This window comes from Mytilus galloprovincialis, chromosome 8, assembly GCF_965363235.1.
Source record: "Mytilus galloprovincialis chromosome 8, xbMytGall1.hap1.1, whole genome shotgun sequence".
NCBI classification, from domain to species: domain Eukaryota; kingdom Metazoa; phylum Mollusca; class Bivalvia; order Mytilida; family Mytilidae; genus Mytilus; species Mytilus galloprovincialis.
Window position 1 is genome coordinate 65348125 of NC_134845.1, and position 21798 is coordinate 65369922.

The 21798-nt window shown below is 31.4% G+C and overlaps 1 protein-coding gene across 6 annotated transcripts in view; it reads left to right on the plus strand.

Annotated features, from left to right (window-relative positions):
- LOC143042394 (anoctamin-7-like) overlaps positions 1-21798 on the plus strand; it is a 66914-nt gene that overhangs the window by 36592 nt on the left and 8524 nt on the right. For 4 of the 6 annotated variants that reach the window (XM_076214671.1, XM_076214673.1, XM_076214674.1 and 1 more), the window contains 8 exons: positions 1900-2036; positions 3974-4199; positions 5081-5210; positions 10372-10505; positions 11426-11506; positions 13861-13973; positions 17186-17308; positions 19450-19521. In XM_076214671.1, the coding sequence (XP_076070786.1) occupies positions 1900-2036; positions 3974-4199; positions 5081-5210; positions 10372-10505; positions 11426-11506; positions 13861-13973; positions 17186-17308; positions 19450-19521 (1016 nt within the window). The remainder of the gene's footprint in view (positions 1-1899; positions 2037-3973; positions 4200-5080; positions 5211-10371; positions 10506-11425; positions 11507-13860; positions 13974-17185; positions 17309-19449; positions 19522-21798) is intronic. The other 2 variants (XM_076214676.1, XM_076214677.1) reach the window with 1 other exon arrangement.

A 21798-nucleotide genomic window follows, 5' to 3' on the forward strand; every position in this document is an offset into this window, starting at 1 on the left:
TTTTTTGTGGATTTAGGAAAACTTACTTTCATTGGATATTTTATTTCATGGTTTTGTAGAAGTCTGAATGCAAGTCTATAGAAAATTCGCAATTTGTTGCACATTTTATTTGATGGTTCACCCTTACCCATGAAAAATCCATAGAAATTCAGGTATCCAATTTCAAATGACCAAAGAATAGTAATGAATCCATTTCCACAGATAATGCATTATTGTTTTGGACCAGCTGGCTCAATATCTTTAATTGTTTTTACATAGGCGGTAATGGTAACGTTTTTTCCTGTAGCTCAGTCCATATCGTAAACTTGGATATGTATGATAGCTCGTTTCGAAGCTGTGACATTTTCACATATGTGGTTAAATTTTCGGGGTACGAAGTGAGATTACTTTTTCCGTAAATTAGCAAACCCCGAACATCCTTTTGTGATGCGGCTCCATGTGGTAAAATATCCCCTTTTTAACACAATAAGTTCTTTGAAAATTTAATACTTTGAACACATTCAATAGCTCCATAGTTTTTACACATTTATTTTATGGTCCTCTACTTTCCTAATCACCACAAATAATTAAGTTCAGTCATTTGTTAAAAATAGAAACATGTCCAATATCACTACACAGAGATTTTTTCTTTACACGTGACTTTTGAGTTCCTCATTTCGAGGCGCATTAGGGATGTTGTCCCAGCTGACATACTGCCAATTTGTTACCTTTTTTTGTGGATTGAGAAACTTCTGGATATTTGATTTTGTGCTTTTGCAAATGTTCTGCATACAAGATTATGAAAAAGTTGTCATGTGTTGGAACATTTAAGTTAGTGGTTCAAAGAAATCATCGAAAATGGGATTGCATATGATGAATTCACAGAACATGTAAATAGTTATCAAAGGTACCAGGGTTTTGATTTATCGCACCGCAGGTAAAATATCACGTTGTGATTGGTTTAACCCTGTCACGTGGTCACCCCCTATGAGACCGTAGGGGGTTAGTAAACTTCATAGGGGGTTCATGTCGCTTTAATGGTGACGTCATCTATTAATGTTGTTGTGTTTCATTGTTTATTTTTCAACAAAACGCAGCAGAAAAAGTCCAGCATGCAATAAATTCGTTATACGGTTAACTACTGACCCCCTACGGACCATAGATGGTGAATAAAATCCATAGGGGATATCAGCCTCCGGCCTCACCCCCTATGAACTTTAATAACCCTCTATGGATCTGTAGAGGGTCAGTAGCGAACCATATAACTTATATTAGTACGCCAGACACGCGTTTCATCTCATAAGACTCATCAGTGACGCTCATATCAAAATATTTAATATATAAGTACAAAGTTGAAGAGCATTGAGGATCCAAAATTCCAAAAAGTTGGGCCAAATACATCTAAGGTAATCTATGCCTCGGATAAGAAAATCCTTAGTTTTTTTTAAAAATTCAAAATTTTGTAAACAGAAAATTTATAAAAAATTACCACATTATTGATATTCATTTAAATTTGCCACTGGACTTAAAAACACCAATTAATTAATCACTAGCAAGACCACAGCAAGCACTCAGGAATTAATTCATCTCAACCATAGAAAATAAATGAATCAACACTATTTTGCAAGAGTGGGTTTCATTGGGGTCTAAGCGTGATGCCGGATTTCTGATTTTTTGTCAAATGAAAGTCAAATTATTGTGCCGTGAAGAAGGGAAATGATGTCAAGCGGGACACAGGAAATAACAAACAAAATGAGAATTGCTTACATGCATAGTAGAAGCCGGATACAGGAATCTTGACAAAACAGTAAGGGGGATCCGGGATCAGAACCCCCAATGAGACCCCCTGCAAGAGACAATGTATTCACCTTTGTATTTGCAGTAACAATAATATTTTGATATTACATAATTATTTTTCAGAAATTTGAGATATTTGGTCTAGGAGGTGATTATTATGATGCATGCTCCGATACCTGTATGTCTCAGTTGTCATTCCAAGTGATGGTTCTCATGCTCATTAAACCGTTCCCAAAATTCCTTAAAGATATTGTTTTACCGTAAGTATCTCTAATTCCTTAAGGTATAGAACCACTAATTCAGGCCCAGTCGTTAAGGACATACAAGGAAGTAGTACATATTTTTAACAAAATAGTTCCTATGCGTAGCTGTATCTTTGTCAATTGCGGGTATATTTCGTTAGTTGTGGTATCAAATGAAAGCTTGGGGTTGGGATCACTATAGAACCCTTGTTGAAAGATTTATTTCAATTATAAAGAAGTATATGAAATTTTAATAGAAGGGCACATTCGACCTGTTGTTCAGATCAGAAGTTCCTGTTTTTGTACTATCAAACTTCAGGGAACCAGTATGCTCTAATATGCAATTAAAGGTTTGCTGATTTTTGAAGCACAAGTCAGGATAAGGTACTGTTTTGACATGAAATAACTGCCACTTTAATTTGAACTTAAGACAAAGAAGCCATTAATGCTTGAAACTGCAGAATTTAACATAGAAAGCAATGGGGCTATGAATTAGTGGTTTTATACCTTAAAAATATTATTTTACCGTAATTATACCTAATTTCTCAAAGGTATTTGAAATCAAATGTTTATCTCTGCCTGTTGAATTGCTTTCAATAACAAATATATTTGAGGGCAAATATAATATGAAAGTGGGGGGTACTTGGAATACTCAGCAGACGATTCTACTTTCTCTTGTCATTGATAATGTGTGTTGTTTTTGATTTATGGCTTTTAATTGCACTCTTTGTATCGTCTTACTTTTTCTTGCCTAAAAACTTCAAAAGTCACGGGAAATTTATAGCTATAACTTTAATAGGCAAGGGAAATTTATAGCTATAACTTTAATAGGCAAGGGGAATTTATAGCTATAACTTTAATAGGCAAGGGGAATTTATAGCTATAACTTTAATAGGCAAGGGGAATTTATAGCTATAACTTAAATAGGCATGGGGAATTAATAGATATAACTTTAATAGGCAAGGTGAATTTATTGCTATAACTTTAATAGGCAAGGTGAATTTATAGCTATAACTTTAATAGGCAAGGTGAATTTATAGCTATAACTTTAATAGGCATGGGGAATTTATAGATATAACTTTAATAGGTATGGGGAATTTATAGCTATAACTTTAATAGGCAAGGGGAATTTATAACTTTAACTTTAATAGGCAAGGGGAATTTATAGCTATAACTTTAATAGGCAAGGGGAATTTATAGCTATAACTTTAATAGACAAGGGGAATTTATAGCTATAACTTTAATAGGCAAGGTGAATTTATAGCTGTAACTTTAATAGGCAAGGGGAATTCATAACTTTAGCATAAATAAGCAAGAGTACTTAAAAGCTATAACTTAAATAGGCAAGAGGAATTTATAGCTATAACTTTAATAGGCAAGGGGAATTTATAGCTATAACTTTAATAGGCAAGGGGAATTCATAACTTTTGCATAAATAAGCAAGAGTACTTAAAAGCTATAACTTAGATAGGCAAGAGGAATTCATAGCTTTAACTTTAATAGGCAAGATAACTTTATAGCTATAACTTTAATAGGCAAGCGAAAAAAACTAAGCTCTTAGTTCTCCTTATCACTTCCTTTTAAAATTGTTATACGATGATGACTGATGTACCCATATTTTGACTGTTTTATTTATTGTGTCTGTTTAGTTGACGCATCAATGTAAATATAACGGAAATTGATGAGACTGTCATCAAAGTGAGAGGGTTAGAGCTATAAAAGCAGGTTTAATCCACCATTTTCTACATTTAAAATGCCTGTACCAAGTCAGGAATATGACTGCAGTTCTTGTCCATTCTTTTTTGATGTGTTTTTTTATTTGATTTTGCCATGTGATTATGGACTTTCCCAATTGATTTTCCTCTAAGTTTAGTATTTTTGTGATTTTACTTTTTTCAACAAACAAGGAGAATTTAGAGCTATCATTTGTTACCTTCTCTTTTAACTTTTTGTAGGACCGTAAGGAAATTCTGGCGTAACCGTCCAAATTGGTGTTGCCGTTACCGATATTGTGATTTTTGTCAATGTTGTAAAAATAAAGTTACTGACGAAGAGGCATTAGCTGATGAAGATAAGAAAATGACCTTTGATTATGTAGAAAATGAAAGATTAAAGCCCGTTCTAGATGACTTTACCCTAAGTGAATATACAGAGAAGATTCTTCAGTATGGTTTTCTGATGGTAAGTTTATCGTAGAAAAAAATAAAATTAGAGAGACAACAACCCGACCAAAGAGCAGAAAATATGGGACGGCTACCAATGGGTTTTCAACACAGCCAGAAAAATCCAGCAACCAGAGTCGTGCTTCAGTTGGCCCCTGAACACAAATGTGAAGTATATCAGTGATAATGGACTTCAAACTAAACTCCAAAGCATACACATGAAGTAAAGTTAGAAATCATACCACACTAACAAAGGCCAGAGGCTCCTGAGAATTTTTATTATAGAAGAGAGTGCAATAAGCTCCTTAATTAAACTCATTGTACCCCTGATATTTGACCTTGATTAGAGATTTTAGTTTTTGGGAATAGGCTGTTTTTTTAATCATGTCTTGCAATAGTATGACTAAATGATAAAATTCCTACCCCCCCTTTGTTTTCACAGAGTGTATCGCAACAGTCTAACTTATGAACAGATAATAAATCTTTGAAAGAGCTGAAATTAGGACACAAAAAAAATACACCTTTGGGCCCTTTATAGCTCGCTGTTTAGTGTGAGCCAATGCTCCATGTTGAAGACCATACTTAGACCTATAATAGTTTACTTTTATAAATTGTGACTTGGATGGAGAATTAACTCATTGGCACTCATACCACATCTTCTTACATTTAGTTAAGTTTTAGACGGAAAAAGTTATTCGATTTTCGGTACTTATACATCTTCGGATTTCAAATGTTTGGCTTTGAGCGTTCCTGATGAAGGTAAATCCAGAAAAGCGCTTCGGACGCAATACATTATTAAACGTGTTGTTTTATATTTTTATATTTTTATATTTTTATATATTTTTATATTTTATTCTAACACACCAATATTTTATACATGTTATTAATTTTTTTTTACAGTTATTTGCAGCATCTTTTCCTCTGGCACCATTATTGGCCTTGTTAACCAATGCCATTGACATCAGAGTTGATGCTAAACGAATGTTGTGGATGTATAGACGTCCAGTGGCAGCTATTAGAGGGGATATAGGTATTTATGTTGATATCTTATGAGACTATTCACCATGATGAACAGGTCTAGAGTTATTGAATGTTTTAATTCATAAGTCGTCATTTTATGGTCACTGCAATGTGCTGATGCAGCTTAAAGTAATCACCAATCAAGCCTTTGATTTTAGATTATTGATCACTTGGCCCAAGGAACGTAATCATTCAAACCTAAAGATGTCAACATAATGATAAGGATTTGTCTTTTTGACCATATTTATGTGGATAAATAACCAAATTTTAGTTCAAATTTTCAAAGGTCAATTAGCAAACAAAAAATGATAAGTGTTGAAGTGAGTAGACATTGTTTTGGACTTATTCTCCTCCTACAAGCTAGGTAAAACTGTAAAATGCTAATCCACCATTAAATAGTCCTTACTCAGACATTTTAAATTGCTAAGTTAAATTCTCTTGAATCAAATCTTCACAGTCTTTTTGTAGTCCTTAATATTGTGCTTCACCTCGAAGCATGTAGCAATTTTAACTAGAAACTGTTACAGGAAGTGTTTTGCTTGCTTATAATTATTGGAGACACTACAAAATCTATTTTTTATCTTGTATTTGATGCAGGACCTCAGTGGCTGAGCTATCTAATACCGCAGTCCCACTAGGCCACAATCACACTACGATCTGTGAAAAAAATGCAAATTTTGATGATGGTAGTACGATCGTGTAGATCACAGTAAGGTCGTATGACGGTCGTGGTGAGGTCTTCAAGATCGTGATGAGCGTGGCCAACTTTGAACATGTTCAAAACAATCGTGGTGCGGTCGTGGCCAAATCAGGTCGCAGTAGAAGCGTAGTGAGAGCGCACTAAGGTCGTAGTAAGATCGCAAAGGTCGCTGTACCATTGCAGCGAGATAGTAGCGAAAGCGTGATTCTATTCGGAGAGACTGTGCTACGATCTCACAGCGACGTTATTACGACCTCACTACGACCATTACGCTCTCACCTCGACCCAACCGCGCTTCCACTACAACTATACAACGTTTACACCACGCTGTTCAAGACCATAAGTACGATTCTAGCATGCCCTTCCCGTCCTCATCACGCTCTTCTTACGACCATCATTCTAATTGTCATTTTCGTGTAAAATATATTAAATCTCTTCAGGTTTTGTTTGTCTGTATGTAATTAGACTTCTTGTCCATTTTCTCTAACGGCTCAACCATGCTTCCCGTTTTTATATAGATTAGACTGTTGGTTTTCCCGTTTGAATGGTTTTACACTAGTAATATAATTTTTGGGTCCCTTTATAGCTTGCTGTTCGGTGTGAGCCAAGGCTCCGTGTTGAAGGCCGTACCTTGACCTATAATGGTTTACTTTTATAAATTGTTACTTGGATGGAGAGTTGTCTCATTGGCACTCATACCACATCTTCCTATATCTATTGACACATCTGTGTCATCTCTGCTATCGTTCACTAAAATATCGTCATTTGAGCTTTATGGACCAGCAATAGGTTGTAATTTAGGTTGAATTGGTCGGTTCGACATCTCTGCTTGGTCAGGATTCGTTAATATCAGAGCCGCCTGCCTCTACATTAACATATAATTGAGAATGGAAATGGGGAATGTGTCAAAGAGACAACAACCCGACCATAGAACAGACAACAGCAGAAGGTCACCAACAGGTCTTTAATGCAGCAAGAAATTCCTGCACCCGGAGACGTCCCCTACCACAACGCCCATGTGTTCTAGTAGATTTTGGTGGCATGACTGTATTGTTTCCGAATTAATCAGAAATAGAAGGAAAGGAACTGCATTGATATGGAACACGATGTTGACGTTTTTGCTGAGAACGTAGTAAGATCGCAGTATGAATGTACATTTGTAGTATAATCGTAGTAAGAACATGCTATAATCGCAGTAGAAGCGTGGTAAGATAGTGTTGCAATCGGATAATTTGTGGTATGGTCGTAGTGAGAATGTAATGAGCATAAAAAGATCTTGATTAGAGTAGTGAGATAGCAGAATAAGCGTGGTGAGAACGTGGTATAATCGTAGCGGGATCGTTGTAGAAGCGTAATGAGGACGTAGTAGCATCGTGAAAGCAACATAAATTTACATTTTCATGCCGCTCATACCGCGACCTCACCACGATCTAAATTTATTTTAGATCGTGGTGAGCGTGGTGCGATCGTGGTCTGGTCTAATGGGACTGGGGCTTAAGTAGTCTGTCTTCTGTATAACAAAATTCTTTACTTTTTGCCTTTTTGTGTTGTAAATGTAATGCTTCATAAGAAAAACTATACAAAATAAGTGCATTTCACTGTCTTGTGTGTCCTTTTAATTTACTAAAAGCATGTATAAACAATGGACTTTAGACTATTTTGGGTAGGGGGCTGTGATGACCAATTGGTTTAAGAAGTCGTACTACTGTATTACTAGCCAACACTGAGGTTGTGAGTTCAAATCCTGCACAGGGCAGGTGCACTCAACTCCAATCTCAATTGAAAAGGATTGTTTTCCTACTAGAGGTTGTCATTCTCTTAGGGCACTCAGGCTTCCTTCTACCAATAAAAACTGACTGCCACAAAAGAGAACAATAGTGTTGATAGTCAATCAATCAATCAAGGCATTTCTGGGCCTTATTTAACCCTCACCAAAACTTGCACAGCTACTTTTTCATAGGTACTATTTCTGTACTAAAAATTTGTAGTACTGGAAATCTACTTTTAATATTCAGTACTATTTTGTTACTCTAAAATTATTGTAATATTCAGACTTGGGGTAATTGTAATTGTAATCGTTAATCAGCTGTAATTGATTACAATTTTTCAAGTAATCAGTGTAATCATTAATCAGCCAAAAATCGGATTACATGTAATTTAATTTAATCAATTACTTTTCAAAATACCCTGTAATCATGATTACTTTTTGATTACATTCTGATTACAATGAAAAAAATCTAAAATTGTGTTTTGGTCATTAAATGAACCTCTTTGTTATTCATATTTGATAAATTTTAACATACTAAAATGGTTTGGTTTCTTTAAGCATGTCTACTTCAGTAAAAAATAAACTGTTACAGTATTGAAAAGTCATCATTAGCCTAAGCAGAGACATATGATATAATTATAAACCTATTATCTTGGTAAAAGATATTGTACATACATGTATATTCATCGTTTTATAATGATCTTCATATTAATATTTGATAATAACTGTTATATATTCAAGCAATACTTTTCTTTAACCCTGAATTGTAATCTTTTGTTAATTTTTGTGATTTTTGTCAACTTTGAATTGACAGGTAGGAGACTAATTAAGGTTTGTTTTTATTGCAGTTACCAATTGAGTATAGCTGTAGGGAAATATATATGATAAAAGACGGTGCATTACGTTTGCGCGCATTACCACTACATTTGCTCGCAAAAATCATTACGTTTGCGCGCAGCTTTTGCTTACATTTGCGCGCATTTTTTTGACAGGTAAACTAAGGTGAAATACAGGTCATAATACTTTATTATTTATTAATTTGTTCAATTATTTACAAGTATCAGTACCCCTCCCGTTAGTTTAAGTCTCGTAAGGCACCTATTTTGAAAGAATTCAATCAATAATATTTTAGGGAAATACAGGTCATAATACTTATTTATTTATCAATTTGTTCAATTATTTACAATTATCAGTACCCCTTCCGTTAGTCTAAGTCTCTTCTTAGACAGGGAAAAAGGAGATAAAGCCGTATATTTTTTTTCGATTTTCAGATACAATTCAACAAGTCAAAGGTGTAGACAAAACTTTAAGAAATCTGTGACATAGCCCATTCATCATAACTTGAACTTAAGATAAAAAGGGGTTTTAAATTGATTTTAAAATTCAATATGAACAATATATGATTTGAATTAACAAACTATTTTCAAAATTTATAATTGATAGTCATATCTATTATGAAAATACCAATAAAATATAGTCATTTATAATTTAATATATATGAATTATTATTTTACATGAGATTACCTGTAAAATGAATGCACGCATATGTAATCAAAAGCTGCGCGCAAACGTAAAATATTTTAATCCCCAAATGCGTGCAAACGTAGTGCGCCCATAAAAGATATATCAGACATGAAAATTGATCTAATTAGCACAAACTAAATTAAAAGTTGGACAAATATGTTGTTTAAATTTTTTTTGTATTTGGACTGGACATGTAAAATGCAATGATTTTTAGTACTTACATATTGTTTACAGTTTGATTAAACATTTCTATTAACATTTAACATAGTTTTAACTGGTAACTTTATTTCATCCATATTTAAACTTCCATAAACTGCAACTTGGAATACATATAAATTATGAAAGAGGTCAGAAGACAAACAAAAAAACACTGGATTATGATATATCTTTATTAAATTTAATTCAAAATAATTCAGAGATCATTGGTGAGAAAGTGTAATGTATATGTATGAGTAAAATTTGGTGTTTATTTAAATAGGTGAAGTTTAATTTGAAGTTATCATTTTATAATTGAACCAAATAAAATACTTTCTCAAAAATGCTATAGTTATATTGAACGTTTATTCATTCACATCATTCAAAATGTTTTGTTTTTAAATTCATTGTAATCAGATGTAATCATGATTACTTTGCCAATGTAATCATTAATTTAATCAGATACTTTCAGAAATGATGTAATCATTAATTTAATTTAATCGTACAAATGACAAAGTAATTGTAATTTAATCAATTACATTGAAAGTAATCAGACCCATCTCTGGTAATATTTAGGTACCTGTATTTTACAGTACTTTATTTGTACTTGAAATTTAGGTACTACAGATTTTTGGTTACTACTGTTACATTTTCAGCATTTTGAAAGTCTTTCTATTTCAAATCTGTCAAAGTTATGATTTTCAAACATGGAATATTGTATTATTTCTGTACCAAAATATTTAGTACAAATTAAGTACTGTAAAATACAAGTACCTAAATATTACAATAGTTTTAAAGTAAAGAAATAGTACTAAATATTAAAAGTAAATTTCTAGTACTGCATTTTTTTAGTACAGAAATAGTACCTATGCAAAAGCAGCTGTGTACTCGTTTCTATATTGTGTTGTTCTGAAAATGCATGAGCTATTTTTGACCTCTAAGCATTTAAAAATCATATTTCAGTCAAACAGTTTTATGTTTTAGGTAAATGGTATGGAATCCTCCAGTTTGTCAATTTAGTTGCTGTAGTTACCAATGGATTTATCATTGCTTTCACTTCATCGTGGGCTCAAGATTGGACTACAACAGAAAAGCTCTGGCTTGTTATAGGATTTGAGGTATGAATATTTTGATAAATAGTGTAATCATTATTATTTATATGGAACCAATTTTCTTAGATTTCATTGGTAAAGAAGAATTACAAAAAAATTGGTACCTATAAAAATAGGTGAATTGACAAATGTACAACATTTCAAACATGAAAACTAACAGCCTGATTCATATAAAATAATATAAACAAAATACAAAAATACTAATTGCTAAATTAAATAGATAGACCAAGAATAAAATTGTTGATAACTGAAATATTGAAACTGGACTATATTTAATGTAATGATTATTTACAAATACCTAGATGTTATATGCAAAGTAAAAATCTAATATAGATTATCCCTTATTCTTGAATATCACTCATACATTTGTACAAAAAAGGTAGAAATTATATGATTTTTTTTTCTTTAAAAATATAGATATCTGACCATAATAGAAAAAAACACGAAAAGATAATGGTGTATACATCCATAACACATAATCATTACATGAACAACAACAACAGAAAATTACACAAAAAACAAATGAACTTCATTTTTATTGCTGTTCTTCATCTCAACTTTACTGTGAGGTCTTCAACACAGAGCTTCGTCCTAAATATGCATGAAATATTTGCCACTGGTCATTAAGCAACCAACAATCAATCAACACGGAGCTAAAAGAAAATAAAACTTTCACCAGATATTTGTTATGTCCAGATACTTTTAATTTCGAAACAAGAACTGTTTCCCATAGAAAGATTTATTTGGTCTCTGAAAAAAGTACATTTTTAATATAAAAGTGGCAGATTTGAAACAAAAACTTTCGAGATAAAGCTATTCCTGCTATTATTTGCATCTTTTCCTTTTCATCTGCATTCAATGTTTTGATAAAACCCTGTAAGAAACAGATAATATCTCGTATTAATAACAATTTACGATTGTTTCAGCATATAGTTTTTGGATTGAAGTTCATTTTAGCCTATCTCATTCCTGATGTACCAGCAGCTGTTGCATTAGATATTAGAAGAGTAAGTTTTTATTTCTTTTTATGCCCCACATATAATAGAATGCCCAACCTACGATAGTAGAGGGGCATTATGTTTTCTGGTCTGTGTGTCGTTTGTCTGTGCGTCCGTCCATCTGTTTGTTCTTCTGTCTGTCCCGCTTCAGGTTAAAGTTTTTGGTCAAGGTAGTTTTTGATGAAGTTGGAGGACTGTCCTATCAATTTGAAACTTAGTACACATGTGCCCTATGATAAAATCTTTCTAATTTTAATGCCAAATTAGAGTTTTGACCCCAATTTCACGGTTAACTGAACATAGAAAATATCAGTGCATATTTCAGGTTCAAGTTTTTGGTCACGGTAGTTTTTGATGAAGTGCAATCAACTTGAAACTTAGTATAAATGTTCCCTTTGATATGATCTTTCTAATTAAATGCCAAATTAGAGTTTTTACCCCAATTTCACCATCCACTAAACAAAGAAGTTGGGCATCCGTGTACTATGGACACATTCTTGTTACTAAGTACTTTGAAAAAATGTTTTGTAAAAAGTAGTGTTGTCAACGGTTAACCGTAAGAACAACCCAATACCAAATAACCGGTTAACCGGACTTTTTTTTCAATTTTAACAGATTTGATATAAATTTGTATTGAAATCATTAAATATTTCTGTTGTCTTTAAAAATTGTCGTCGTGGTAATTAATTTGACAGATCAATTGTTCAGTATATTAATTGCTATTGTTAATCCAAAAATATAAAATTAATTAGAACTTGTCTCTCAACTTGGGGCAAGATATTAAGGAAACATAATTAGTTACATGTTTTTTTAACAGTAACTTTAAATCAATAATACAATTAAATTTTACGATTTACTTCATTATTTCATTTTTGATCTAATATTGTGCATACCTACATCTGAATGTGCAATCTCCGTCGTGCAAGTCTATGTCATATTTTAAACGAAAAGCTAACTCAAAAACTGTTTATAAAAAAACCAACGTAAATGTAATCAATATATACTTGATGGATGGATAAATCAATTAAAATTAAAAAACTTCACATTATTTTCGGAAACAAAAGTGAAAATGAAAGGCATATTCAAATCTACGAGATCAAGATTTTTAAAATTATTTTTCAAGTTAAAACGCCATAGTTGATACCGTGTATTTGATTAAAAACCAAACTTCGACAGGAATCTTCACAGACAAGCATTATAATACCAAAGGACAAACTTCAATGCATGGTATTATAAAAAACGTAAATGTATGACTTGAATGGAAGGTATTCACATTGACACTCATACCACATTTTCTTATATATATGTGTAGGGTACTATTGAAAAGACTTTTAAACATAAACTTAAACCACTGGTTAACTGGTTAATTGGTCAAACGATTATCCGAGTAACCGGTTAGGCAAAAGTGTACGATTTGACAACACTAGTAGTAAAAAGGAATGTTTTTCATTAATAATATATACACAGTTGTAGATGTGTTGAAAATTTTACAGTTGGGTTTTTAGAGCCAATAGGTAGCAGAAAAAAACCATCAAAATAAATTTTTGTGAAGATTTGAAGCTAGAATTTTGTCTTATATAAGATTCATCAACAGAGTTGAAAAATTGCAAAACTTTATTCTGTAGAAATCCAAATGAAATTCCTAAATGGAAAAAAAAGGATTCCCTGAAAAGATAGTGGTTTTCAGTATTTTTTTGAAATTTGAAACCTGGGATACAGACATACACCTTTAGTTAATTGCTGGTTATTTGTAACTTTTTGATAACTATATTTAGTTTTGATGAAGATTGGCTTCAATATCTATAGCATGTCTTGAAGGATTCATAACTGGTTTTTTTTAGAATATTTTTTCGTTTTTTTTTACAAAAAACATAGATATAAGAAATATATATATATCCATATGTACAAAGATAGCAATTGCATGAATCAGATCAGATTTAGATGAAAATGATTAAAGTTAGCATACTACACTAAGTAAACTTAGAGTCCTTTAAGCTGCATATTTTTTTATGCCCCACCTACAAAAGTAGAGGAGCATTATGTTTTCTGGTCTGTGCATCCGTCTGTCTTTCCGTTTGTTCAGGTTAAAGTTTTTGGTCAAGGTAGTTTTTGATTTAGTTGAAGTCCAATCAACATAAAACTTTGTACACATGTTGCTTAGGTTATGATCTTTCTAATTTAAATGCCAAATTATATTTTTTATCCCAATTTCATTGTCCACTGAACATAGAAAATGATAATGGGAGTGGGGCATCCGTGTACTATGGACACATTCTTGTTAAAGTCTGCTTTATGTTTTATAATATTGCATTACATTGATAAATAATGCATTAATTGTGTTGTAATATTACAATAAATTTCAGGAAAAATTCCAAGTGGCAAAACTCCTTGGTACATCTACACTAGACAAGAAAGGAAAAGGAAGTCACGATTTAGTGGACTATTCTGAACTTGTGCCAAAATATTCCAAGAGAAGGTAATATTGTATTTCATGTTTTTATTTCATTCTTCATGATTGCTGAAGGAAGTAGAATTGGAGTTGTCTCCCTTTTTATATTTGAAGAGTAACTATAAGAAGTTTCAGCTTGTCACAAAAGTTTAGAAAAAGTTGTAACAATTTTGAAGTTGTTTGATTTGGTATATTAGGGACAACATCAAAAGTTCAATGTAGGATAAAAAAACTTAATTCACATAGTTTTTTCACTGACCCCCCCCCCCCCCCCTCTTAACTTAATTTGGGAAAAATTGATTTACCTATATGGATATAGGTAAAATCGATTTTGGATTAACAAAACTTGCAGCAATGTTGACCCCCACCCCCACCCCCAAACTATTTGATTTCAGTTTTTTATCCTACATCAATCTTTTGATGTCGTCCCTTATTGAAAGATGTAATTGTGATATGGTAGTAAATGTAAAAATGAAAAAAATATTTGAGTTTTTCCTCAATAATTATTGTTTAGAAAAAAATATTCAGAAATATTTTTGAGAACAAGATCCTCCCCCAACAGCTGAATGTTTCAAGTGCGAGTTTTTTTAATGATTTTATATGTGGCCACCACTCATGCATTGAAATCTTGGTTTAAAAGTAAAGAATATTGTGTAAAGATTGTTATGCAAAAATATGTGTGGATGAATTGTGGCACCACTGTTATTTTTTTTGAAAAAATGTCATAATTGCCAAATCACAGGTGAAATTTTACTGAGTTTTTGAGCCAAAACTATGGTTTTTGAACCTACTCCTTTAAAAAAATATACTGAAAAAAGTGCTATCTTAATTTTCATTTATCTTTTCATGGTACATTGTTGGTTTTTTATTTTAAGCATGCAACTAATATAATATAATTGAAAATAATTTAATTTACAGTTTGACGTAAGTTAACTTTAAAATGCATGTTATTGATAAAAATTCACCAAGACATTAATAAACTAAAAAAAAAATAATGACCACGCTTGCTTTGTTACTTATAAAAGAATGAAAATTCAGATAAATATTCAGCTAAAGTAAAATGGTGTATTTTTGTGGTGAATTTTGTAAGTTTTAGGCCAAGCCTGTTTGCAAATTTTTATTTTCCCATTTTCTTTGTGCATGATTTTGAACTTCTTCAAAGCTGAAATTAATACAGAAGGGCTGGGATGTTATATGTGAATTTATTTGAATCCTGAAATTATCAAAGGTACACACTTGCGAAAAATACTATTATTATACACTCTGTTTCTGTTATTTTTTCACATTAACATTTTTCTCTAACGTATTTGGCCCTTCTATAGAAAAGACCTTGTCATTTTGATATGCATAGTTTTTTTCGGGAAGTATAAGGGATGGCAAAATTTCACATTTCCCCATTAAAATTCTTTCAAAAGATTTTCCAGGAAAAACGCTGCATGTTGTCATTTCAATCAAACCTGCATATTACCATATATATCAGGAATAGGTCTAGTGTCTTACTATGTTTACATGCCTATGTTTATCAGGCAATCATCATGATCATTTGCAACACCTTCTAGACCAGGAAGCTTATTTATAATTAAAACATTTTTGATAATTAACTGTAAGGGCAGAAATTTTCGTGGAGGATTTAATTTTGTTTATTTCGTGGAAAGAATATATCCAAGAAATTAAATCCCCATGAAATCTTAAAAGAGAGACAAAACCACGAAATTTTAACCCATGAATATAACTGTTTCTACAGTAAATGGAAGGATGCATGTAATTGTTTTCAAGCACAAACACATGCAACAAAAAGTTGGAAGATGTCGTTTCAGATAGAGTGAAATGAACAGCTTCCATATAACTTTGAAATCCATTTCAGAGAAAATTCAAAAAAACGTTTTGCTTAAAGTTTAATAGCTTGAATTGGTATTAGTAAATTGTAAATTTGGATTAGTACAAGAAATTGTGTTAAGTATAAAAAAGAAGATGTGGTATGATTGCCAATGAGACAACTCTCCATAAGAGACCAAAATAACACAGATATTAACAACTATAGGTCACTGTAAGGTCTTCAACAATGAGCAAAGCCCATACCGCATAGTCAGCTCTAAAAGGCCCTGAAATGATAATGTAAAACAATTCAAACGAGAAAACTAACAGTAAATTTATGTATAAAAAAATGAATGAAAAACAAATATTTAACACATGAACATAATAGTTTATCAACCCAATGTTTTATAAAGAAATGATAGACACCTCTTGTATTCCCTCATCTGCTTAGAGTGCATGGCTCAGACTCACTTGTTTGAATGCAAAATGTGCACCATATATAAATCACTTCCTCTGAATTCCTTCTTAATTTGGTTGTGGATGTATATGAAAACCTTCTATTTCTTTGCACATCTACTGTATTTTAAAAAGTTGCAATATTTCTGATTTTAAACTATCTTATTTTCTTTACTCTTCATCTAACTCTTAGTTGATATATTTTTTTTCCTGAATGGTTTATTTTAATAATCAATGTACAATTGGCTGTTTCAGAATCTAAAGCATCATGGGTAATTTCATTGTTCGTACCCAAAGTGAAAATAACATTACGTCATTGGTTGAATTTCCATTGTTTAGAACGTTTTAAACCAATCAAAACGCTTTGGTGTACGCTTTTGAAAATATTACCCAGTATGCATTAGAATTTGAAACGGCCAATTGGCTAAATGAACTCGTTTGTTAAAATCCATTTTCTTGTTTTCTCTAATTTACTACTGTCATATGTCATGAAAAAAAAGTCATTAAAGGTACAAGGCAAATAATAATGTATGCTAAATGTAGGTTTCCTCTACATAAGACTCATTAGTGAAGCTCGAATATAAACAGTTGAATGGTCAAGTCAAATACAAAGATTAAGAGCATCAAAAATTTTAAGTTTTTATTTGATAAGATCTAGAGTTGATAAAAAAGATAGATGTATGGAATATGCATACAGGCAGTGAAAGGTATCTAGTTATAAATATTCTTTGTTGAAAAGTCTTAAACATTGAACAACTATTTTGTGTTTGCCCTTTAAAATACATATTTTGACCTCTCTATTGACTTACTAGGCTTTTATCCTATTTACAAATCAACAGGTGAAAACATGTCTAAATACATGTAGATATTCAAATGTGACCATATAGTACTTCATGGTAATTTGATTGAACTATTTAAGAGATCATTTAATCATATGTATTTAAACTATTGTTTATAATTTTTTTTAGGCGAGAACGCTCCTCCAATTATGACACCTTTGAGGAGAATGACGACACTTCGAATTCATTATCAAAGAAAATAGTAAAAAAAGAAAAAGAGAAAAATAAAGAGAAAAAATCTGACTCTGATGTGTAGGTATTTATAGTGACATACAGTTATCTTTATTTTTGGTATTTTAGAGAAATAGTTTTTTTTTGTGATTAACACATCACTTATATTGTTTGTTATATAACTTTGGCACCTAGTGGTTGTTTTTATTGAATTATCCTCTGTTGGTTGTACAAACTGCATTCATGTATAGAACACACACCCTTTTTGCCCTTGAAACTTTTTCTTGTGTTAAACATATTTGAACTTTTTGATAAAATCTCAACTTGAAGCTTGGCAAAGAATGATGTTTTTCAGAGACAAATTAAACTCCTGTCCTTGTTTGATACAATATAATGACCATTTTTCAGAATAAATTATCTAGCATTAACAGTGTTTGAAATAATAGGAAAGGTTTATGCTATGCAAAGATTTTCCTCCAGAGCATCTGGTTTCTTGGTCAGAATTTGGCCTGAAAAAATAAATCTAAAAAACAGTCTAGCCTGATATAATAAGCACCCCACTTTCCAGAAATCATTTCCAGGGTACAAACCTGTGAACTATACACACCTAAAGACGGTACACCTAATGCCTTTTTGTCTGTCATTACAGGATATCACAAAAATAATTCCATGGTAACTGTGTAAAAATTATTGTTGATTGATGTTTAAAGGTGTTGCTGAATACCAAATAGTCTGATAAAGAAAGTCCAAATAAAGTGTTTTTTTATGACTAGTTATATTAATTACTAATTATTATACAGCCTTTGAACCAAATAATTAAACAATACTTTGATTAATTAATAATTAGGAATTATGGCTTTTGTTAGCTTTAAGACTATAGGATAACTTAAAATTAACCTTAACATTGTATTTTCAACTTCATGAAAATTGTAATCATTTATCAAATAATTTACCAGTTAAGAGGGTAGACAGGGTAGGAATGGGGAACCCCATATGAAGAATGATGGTAAAAACTACAATAACCTTAACGACAACCATTTTACTCCATTTGACGCTAACAGTAGCTACATGATGAGATTTAATGAATGCATGAAGATAGAAAAATTAAGGCTTACATTAGCAAAAAATGGACATTTGAACTTGACGATAAAAGGGTATTCCTACCCTAAGTTAAGGTTCTTGAGGAGGGAATCAATATTAATATAATAGCAGGGAAATGGATTGGCTATTTAAAAAAAAGTCTTGCTAAGTTATAGGTTGCTAATAAGAGGTTTTATGAAGAACAGTTTATAAATTTTGTAAGAATTGTGATTTTTTTATATATAATATAAAATAACAATATGTATAAAGTATATATATCGGGTTGTTGTCGCTTTGACACATTCCCCATTTCCATTCTCAATTTTATCTATTCTTCTAGCAAAAAATATATACCTATGCTTTATTATATTTTCTAAAATTTGCTTTACAATTAATGTCAACTAACATACGTTTGATGAAGGGATGTAATCATCAATCATTCGTCCATGAATAAAATAGAAATGAAAATTTTATTACAAACAAAAGCTCTGGAGAGCTCATTGCCAACATTTAAATGACATTATACAACACATGCAATATTAAGTTTTGTAAAACACACATTAGAAACAAAATGAGACAGCTCTGTTGCATAAGACTTTTTATACAATATTTCTTTGGTATGGGCAATACACCAAGTTAAAAATGTCAGCATGCAAATTTATGTTGATTTGGTATTATTTATAAATAACCATTTAATAGCATCATGTTAGGGTCACAAAATGGGAAACAAAATGTGTGTTGCCTTGCCTGCAATAATTGTGCATTGAGGTGGGAAAGTATATTTATAATTGCTTACCTGGTGCAAAAATAGTTGAAGGTCAACTTTATTTTATCTTCAGAATCATTGTAAATAAGGTGACAATTATACTCTTTTGGTGTGAATCCCTATACATATTCATTTGACCGTCTTTGCATACCTATTGAAAATTAGTTGTGTTTTTCTAGATAACATTCAAATTATAGTTTTTGTAGAATTAGATATTTTTTGTCATCTTTTAAACTTGATATGTCTAGTATGCTATTGACTATACTGAGTTTAAGCATATACACTTTTATTTAATTATAACATACAATTTTGTTAATCCTTCACTGTTAAAAACATTTAGATTAACATGTTCACAGGATGATTTTTTTTTGCACAGAAAAGAGCCATATCCTTCTTTACCCACAGTAGATTTAATATATAAGAAACCAGAATACACCATTCCCGAAAGGTAAAAGACAACATGCATGCTTCATTGCACACTGCACACTCGTCAACAAGAGTACAAACTCCTGCATGATTCCCACTCCTGTGCATTGGGTTTAGGGTTTTAACAATTGTAACATGTTTCAGGAATAGCATAACATTTCTCAGGAATAGCATAATTTTCCACAGGAATAGCATATCATTTCTCAGGAAAAGTATAACTTTCTTAGGAATAGCATAACTTTTCTCAGGAATAGCATAACAATTCTCAGGAATAGCATAACATTTTCTCAGAAATAGCATAACATTTCTTCGGAATAGTATAAAATGATCAGAAATAGCATAACATTCTAAGGAAAAACAGACAATTTCTCAGGAATAGCATAACATTTCTTCGGAATAGTATAAAATGATCAGGAATAGCATAACATTCTAAGGAAAAACAGACAATTTCTCAGGAATAGCATAACATTTTCTCAGAAATAGCATAACATTTCTTCGGAATAGTATAAAATGATCAGGAATAGCATAACATTCTTAGGAAAAACAGACAATTTCTTATTAGCTGTGCATGTGGTTCTCCACCAGTACTCTTTTTTCCACAGGTGTAAACTTTCTTTCAATTCTAGTTGAAATGATTATTATAAAATGAGGAAAAAACACATTTAATTTTCAGTGGAACCATGTGTTTATCTACAATACATATACCTATTTTCTATGATACTTTTATAGCTAATTTATGTCAAACTTATCAGCATGATTTTCTATCTTAAAGCTTGTTAATGTATTTATACATGAGTAGATCAAAAATGTCCAAATTTCGAAGATTCTTCTTACTTTTCTGCTTTCTAAAGTTTCCTTAAAAATATGTCTGAAATTGAATATTATTTTTTAATGAACTTGAAAAATGAAGAACCACTTGTACCACATTCAAAACAAAAGGTTATTTTTATAGCAGACTGATTGAGCAATATCTAGCACATTTATGTCGAAAGACTAATTACAATTGCTGTTTTCAGACCAAACAGATTCAGACTAAATGACAAAACATTAAAATATAACTAAATTAAATAATTATCAAATGCAACGCTTAAACTATGCTTACATGAATATTTTACACATGCATTATATATACATGTAAAATTTTGTTAAAAAATATCATGATCAAATGTAATGTGTAATTTAATTAATTACATTAGTAAAGTGATTGTAATTTAATTAATTACATTTCAAAAACTGTGTAATGCGTAATTGATCATTTTTGCAATATAATGTGTAATTTAATTAATTACATTCCAATGTAATTGACCCCAAGTCTGATAGCAGTAGTAATATTCTTTTTAACCTCTTTAATTTTACATTGAACATTAATATGAAGGGTGAGGGAAGTATTTATTGGGTTACTTAGCACTGTTACTTATATTATTGTTGTATCTTCTGTTCTAAGATGTAATCAATTTAAAGACTGTGTAAGTCATCAGTACTAGGACATTACAGAATTAAATACCTGGGACAAATTGCACTTTATTTTCTTTACCTAGATGTGGTATTTCATCTGTAGCATGCATGGATGTGTTTGCGCTTACAGGAAATACTTTTGATTTTGTAATTGATATTACAATATAATGAATTAATATAAGTTCTGATCTTCCCTTTTTCTTTTCCATGAATTTTTTCTGGCAAAGTCCTTGCCTTTCAGTCATTTAATTTTATTCAGTACTCAGAGTACCACATTTTTGCTTGAAACACCAAATTCAACATTTTGGTTCAAGTTGATTTCTGATTCTGGTACTATAATCATGATAATTGTATATTGAATCATTTCATGAATGTGAAGCCCTGAGATCTTCTTTTTGGTGTCACTGAACTCATAGTATTTTTAATACTTAAATTCTATAAAAGAAGCATTTCAATGTATTAATTTAAAAGAATTAATTAAAGAATATTAGATTATCTTTAAAAGAGGGACGAAAGATACCAAAGGGACAGTCAAACTCATAAATCTAAACAAACTGACAATGCCATGGCTAAAAATTAAAAATACAAACAAACAACAGCACACATGATACAACATAGAAAACTAAAGAATAAACAACAGGAACCCCACCAAAAAACTAGGAGTGATCTCAGGTGCTCCGGAAGGGTAAGCAGATCCTGCTCCACATGTGGCACCCGTCGTGTTCCTTATGTGATAACAAATCCGGTAAATAGTCTAATTCGGTAGGTCACATTCATGAAAGGGAAGGGGATTGTAGTTACAACGTAAGGAACATATCCGATATCATTTGTGTAACGGTTATTC